This window comes from Mesitornis unicolor, unplaced genomic scaffold (genome assembly GCF_000695765.1).
Source record: "Mesitornis unicolor isolate BGI_N332 unplaced genomic scaffold, ASM69576v1 scaffold35514, whole genome shotgun sequence".
Classification (NCBI taxonomy): domain Eukaryota; kingdom Metazoa; phylum Chordata; class Aves; order Mesitornithiformes; family Mesitornithidae; genus Mesitornis; species Mesitornis unicolor.
The window spans coordinates 1-5,800 of NW_010178651.1; the positions used below are offsets into that span (position 1 = coordinate 1).

The window sequence follows — 5,800 nt, forward strand, 5'->3', positions numbered from 1 at the left end:
CCGCTGCCTCCCTCACCCCACTGCGGCCCCAGCCCCTACCTCGGCACTGTTGAAGCACAGCAGGATGTACATCTGCAGTGTGGACACGTGGAGGATGCAGTCTCCGAATCGCAGTTCAGCATGGCCCAGCCACGTCCACTGCAACCGCCGGGGCTTTGTGCACTCCCAGCCCAGCTGGCTCTGGCCTGCAAGAGAGCATCAGTGCAAGGGCTGGGGGCCAGCCCTGCCGGGCACTCCCAGCACACCCCAGGGCTCCCACTGCTCCTGGCTGAGCAGCTGCAGAGGGACTGGGCCCCAGTGAGACCCCCACGCACACCCACTGGTGATGTGAGACTCACTCTGCCTGCAGAAGTCGGCAAACTCATCCAGGGGGGAGCTCAGGGCCTTCGGGAAAAACCTCCCAGGTTCATCCATGTAGCAGAACGGGGAAATGGGCCAGCACCGCAGGGACAGGGCCAGCACCTTCACCTCTGGCACATCCGCCACCGAGGCCGTCCCCAGTGCCTGGGCACATGGACACAAGGGCGGCTCAGGACAGGCCCCAGGATCCCTGGGAGGAATGTGGGTGGGCCTCAGGCACCCCACCCCAGCACACTCACCTCGTCCAGGCCCGTGCCCTCCAGCTCCAGCAGCCGCTTGTCCTGCTCCTGCAGCTGGAAGAGGTGAAACTGCTGCTGGAGCTCCTCTGACGCAGCCAAGTTGCTCAGCATCTCCTGGGGGAAGCGGCTGGGGAAGCACAGCCCGATCTGCTCCACGATGGCTCCTTCCAGCCAGGACAGCCCTTGCGCCAGGAGCCGGTCCCCCAGGTAGTGCCTGCCACAGACACCAGCATCAGGCCAGGGGCCAGCCAGGAGACAGAGATGGCCCCGGCCTCACCCCAAGGCACACGGGGCCCAGCAGCACCCATCTCCCCTCCCTGTCACCAGCAGGGAATGTGCCTCCACAGACTGGCAGTGCCCGCGGGACCTCACAGCCTTTCCCTCTGCACGCCAGAGCCAGGAAAAGCAAAGCGGGAGCCACCATTGCCACACTGGGCCAGGCTCAACCACGGCCTTGGCACCGCCTGAGCCTCCCCCTCCACACCACACCAGAAGCCCCAGTCCAGTGGGGACACGGCAACCCTCACCGGTAGAAATGCTCGAATGTGTGGGCGAGCTCCAGGCCACTGAAGACGACGAAGGGCTCCAGGATCTGCTGCAGCAGCCCGGCGCTGCCCACAGCCCCGTGGAGCTCCTGGATCTGCCTGTCGAGGTAGCGGGCAAACTGCTCACTCACCTGCAGAAGGACAGGGCTGGCTGCGGCGGGGGCTCCACGGCTCGATGTGGGTCTGGACATCACCCACTGGGGCTCGCTCCAAGACCGTGGGCCAGGGCAGCCTCCCCAGCCTGCGCCTGGGGCACTGCACGGGTGCCACCCTCCCAACTCACGTGCAGGGTGGCAAGGAAGGAGAGCTGCAGCAAAGCCCCTGCGAAGCCCTGGCCCAGGGCCAGCACAAAGGCGGATCGCTGCCCAAAGAGCTCCTCGGTGGCACCGCGCAGGCGCTGGTACAGCCCACAGTATCGCTCCACGAGGTCCGGCGCCTGCCCTGCCGCCTCCAGGAACCGCTGCACCTGTGGGAGACAGCACGAGAGGGGTGACCCCACAGCGGGACGTGCCCACGGCCCATGGAAACATCCACAGCCCCAGCCCCGCTCTGCTGACACCAACTGCCCGGGTCCCAGCCAGGGAATGATGAGAGGCTCTGGTGCTGCTGGGGGTTACCAAGAGGTTGGGGCAAGGTGGGAGCGCAGCCCCAAGGGCTGGGCAGGGGCTGCGGGGGGAGGACAAAAGCACAGCAGCAGCCCAGTAGGAAATAAGCAGGCCAACACTGTACCTATCCTCAGCCTGCAGCACCAGTCTGAGCCCTGCCAGGGTGGCAAGCACAGCAGGGCTGTCTCCAAAACCCTCCAGGCCTCAGGGAGGCCAGGTACAGCCTCACACCCTCGCCATGCTCCCAAGGCATCACTAAGCCCCACTTTCCCCTACACTCGCCTGGCCCAGTGACCCACGAGCTCTCTCCAGCCCCCACGGCCCTCCAAGCTCTACCTGCTGCTGCACCACGCCACTCCAGCACTGCGAGATGCCCCACAGGCTGCTCGACTTCTCCACTGCCTTCGCAGCCCTGGCCGGCACCTCCTTGTTCTTCTCCTCCTTCCTGCCTGCCAAGGGACAACCCCGGGCTCAGCACGGCTCTGTGGGCAGGCTCCGCACACCAACTGCAGCAGCCTCCCCCTCTCCCTGGGGGGGCACAGGGCAGAGGAGATGCTGGGGAGGCACAGACACTGCAGGGGCACAGCCATGAGACTTCCCCAGCTCAGCACCATCCTGTGTCACAGGGTCCCCCAGAGCTCCCCAGTGGATTCCCACCTCCACAGCCTGGCACTCAGGACGACCGCCCCCCGCAGCCCCCCAGGAGGGCAGCCCCTCGCTCACCGGCCGCTTTTGCCTCCTCTGGCTCTGGGCCACTGGGGTCCACATGCACCAGCAGCTGGGTCAGGCGCCGCACACGGGAACCAAAGACGGCACCGCGGCTCTCGGCGCTGTGGGGCAGCTCCACGCTCTGCAGGTACTCGCTCAGCAGCCAGGCCAGGGGGCTGACACCATGGGGGTCTGCGAGGCCAACCAGACTCAGAGCAGGCACCTCAGCTTGGGGCATGGCACGGATGGGCCCGGGAGAGCGCAGGGTACCTGGACTGGTGATGCTCTGCACCAAGGGGGTCACCAGGGCCTCCCAGCACGTCCTGCCCAAGGCCCGGGCTGCCTCATCATCAGGAAGGAAGCGGTCGGCGAAGCTCTGCTCGTACCGCAGCGCCCGGTTCAGCCTGCAACAGCACCGGGCAGCGCACTGTCCTGCCAGGCACCTCTTCTCCCCCAGGGAAGCAGAGTGCAGCAGTCGCTCTCTGCCCTTGCAGGCACAGATGGCTCAGCAGCCCCACTCACCCCCAGCAGCCAGGGCCCCTCCCTGTCCCGGGCCCTGCCCACACGGGGCCCAAACTGAGATCCTGCCTGCACCTGACCGACCTCCACCAGGTCAGGACACACCAGCCCCTGAGGGCCACCCCTCTGCTGGGTTAGCCAGGCCCACGTGCCCAGCTTAAGCCTGGGGAGCCCCAAGGTGGCCCTGGCCCTCTGGGGCCGCTGGTGGCCAGGAAGGAGCAAGGGCCCCCCTTGACTTAGGAGACATCCAGCTGCTCCTCTCCTGACCCTGTAGTCCCCTTGCAGGCTGCCAGCACCGTCTCCACAGGCCCCAGGACACTGGGGACACAATGACACAGCCAGGAGACAACTCACCTGCCAAAGAGCTCCAGCAGTCGCCTCCGGTCCTGGCAGATCTCCTGGCACCAGGCCTGAGCCCGAGCGGTGCAGGAGAGGAACGTCCGCCGGCACAGCTGCTCCTTGAAGATGGGCCAGAAAGTGGGCCTGGGGCCCAGCACCTCGATGCCACGCACGCGTGTGTCAATGCCACCCTGCGAGAGAGTGGGGCCCTCAGCTCCTCAGATCCACATGCACCAGGGGCTGGGTCAGGTGCCACACATGGGCACCACAGACAGCCACCGCGTGGCCCTGATGCCCCACATTGCCAGTTCCCTGGCTCGGCCCCTGCTCCCCTACCTGCTGGCACCGCTTCACCCGGATCTGGATGATGGGCCAGAAGCGGGTCATGTTCTGCAGCAGGACCACTCTGCTGTCTGAGGGCAGGACGGTCACCTGCAGGCAGACACTAAGCCCTCAGCACAGCAGGCAGCGAGCACCAGACACCCTGCACGCTCCCCTGCCCATCCCTATTCAAATCACGGCCTCTGTCCCCACCAGCAGCCCCGACGCAGTCACAGGGGACCCACTGCCAGGGCCCCACTTCTGTCCAGCCCAGCCTGCTGCAGACAGGGCTGCCCCTGCCCAAGGCTACAGCACCCGCTGCCAGGAGGCGGCTCCTGTGGCGCAGCCCCTGCCACCCCCACCTCCCTGTGGAGCACCTCTCGAGGTCCTGGCACCAGGGCCAGACCTTCACAGGGCACAGCAAGGACCAGCCCACAGCTCCTGTGGGGCCCTGTGGCCTGAGCAGCTCAGCCCGTGCGAGACTCACCGCATTGAGCTCAGTTCTGATGGCAGCAGGACTGTCTCCCCCCAGCACCACAACACGGGCCGGCATGTAGCTGGAGTCTTCCCTGGCCACCAGCATGCTCATCTCCCTGCAGCACACAAACGTGGTGCTGCCCAGCAGTCCCCACCTCCCTGCCCTGGTCCCTGCCAGCCCCACACGCTGCTGGCCCTATCCAGCACCTCTAGGATGGGGACCACTGGGGCAGGGCTGGCACAAATCCCCAAAGCCCTCTCCTCCCCACACAGCCGCTGGCCCTCCCTGCTCTGATGCCCCCCAGCCCTCCTGGCCCAGCCCCACCTGACCACCACGCCACACTGCATGTGGACAGTGATGAAGTGGGAGCCAGTGCTGCCATTCGACTCCCAGTAGGTCTTGGGGTTCCTGTCTGTGAGCTTGCAGGCCCGGTGGGGGTTGGAGGAGACCTGCACCTTCTTCCAACACTTGTCCTCCTTCACCTCCACGCTGGATCCTGTGGGGAAAGCACATGGACCCTCCAGCTGCCAGGCAGCACATTGCCAGGCGCAGGGCTCCAGCTCCCTCTCCCTGCACCCACCTCGGCACAGGTTGCGCAGGAAGACGTCAAAGAAGGGGATGCTGATGGGCTGGTGGCTCCGGCGGTGCTCCTCGATCTGCCCCAGGACCAGCTATGGGATGGGGTGAGGCTCTGAGCGGCAGCCCTGGCTCCTCCTCCCCTTGCCCACCACAGGGCAGAAGCTGCCCTTCGGTGCCAGGAACAGCTGGACAGCCCCCAGACCCAGACCCCAGTGCAGCCGGCCCCCCCTCAGGCCCACCTGGATGCAGCCAGCCAAGATGCTGGTCGTCAGCTTCTTGTAGAGGCTGGCAGACTTCTCACAGTCGGTCACCAGGTCGAGCAGGGCTGGTGCCAGCGATGGAGCCGCACCGTGCTTGTCCAGGGCTTTGGACAGAGCCTCGTGGGCGCCCAGGCGACACATGGCCACTGCGCAGTCCTTGCTGGCGCTGGCCAGGCGGTGCAGAAAGCCCACCACCTCCTGCACCACCTGCAAGGAAAGCAAGCAGCCGTGAGTGGTCAGGCCAGTGCCAGGAACCCGCCAGGCCCCAGAGCCGGGTGCTGCAGTGCTCCATCCTCTCCACCCCAAAACCACAGCAGCGCCCATGAGAGCCTGGCTGGGCACTGACCCCGGGACATGGACACGGCTGGGACAGCAGCCCCCCACCACCTCCCTCAGCACATTGGCCACAACAAGGCTGGGCTGCTGCAGGCACAGACCCCGATGCACCAACGCTGGGCCCGGCCGACACACGGCACAGCCAGCAAAGCCACCCCTGCCTGCCAGGAGTCCCGAGGCCCCCTCACCTCCCGGTTGTTGCTGTGGGCGCTCAGGGAGGACAGGCAGGGCTCCACGCACTCGTGCCAGGGCAGCAGCACATCCTCCTGGTAACCATCCAGGAACTTGTTCAGGATCCTGAGTGACAAGAGGGGGCTCACTCAGGCGAGGCACCTGCCTCTAATGAAGAGCAGCCCATCCCTCAACATAGCCACCAGCAGTCACACAGCTGCAGCAGAGGCCCCAGACATCACCAAATTCCCCAGAACCCACCTGAGAATGTTCAGGCTCACGGCCTTCTCTGCCCCCAGCAGCTCAAAGCTGTGCAGCAGCAGCCTGAAGCACCTGCAGT

General features: G+C 66.1%; 1 protein-coding gene across 1 annotated transcript in view; it reads right to left on the minus strand.

Moving 5' to 3' along the window:
* Positions 1-39: 39 nt before the first annotated feature.
* CUL9 (cullin 9) overlaps positions 40-5,800 on the minus strand; it is a gene marked incomplete at both ends in the record, with an annotated part of 7,939 nt that continues 2,178 nt past the window's right edge. Inside the window, 16 exons of the mRNA XM_010182531.1 lie at positions 40-185; positions 339-504; positions 594-813; positions 1,127-1,275; positions 1,428-1,610; positions 2,086-2,198; positions 2,473-2,649; positions 2,728-2,861; positions 3,331-3,506; positions 3,652-3,747; positions 4,124-4,229; positions 4,439-4,610; positions 4,695-4,785; positions 4,933-5,160; positions 5,478-5,586; positions 5,722-5,793. Coding sequence (XP_010180833.1) covers positions 40-185; positions 339-504; positions 594-813; positions 1,127-1,275; positions 1,428-1,610; positions 2,086-2,198; positions 2,473-2,649; positions 2,728-2,861; positions 3,331-3,506; positions 3,652-3,747; positions 4,124-4,229; positions 4,439-4,610; positions 4,695-4,785; positions 4,933-5,160; positions 5,478-5,586; positions 5,722-5,793 — 2,338 coding nt within the window. The remainder of the gene's footprint in view (positions 186-338; positions 505-593; positions 814-1,126; positions 1,276-1,427; positions 1,611-2,085; positions 2,199-2,472; positions 2,650-2,727; positions 2,862-3,330; positions 3,507-3,651; positions 3,748-4,123; positions 4,230-4,438; positions 4,611-4,694; positions 4,786-4,932; positions 5,161-5,477; positions 5,587-5,721; positions 5,794-5,800) is intronic.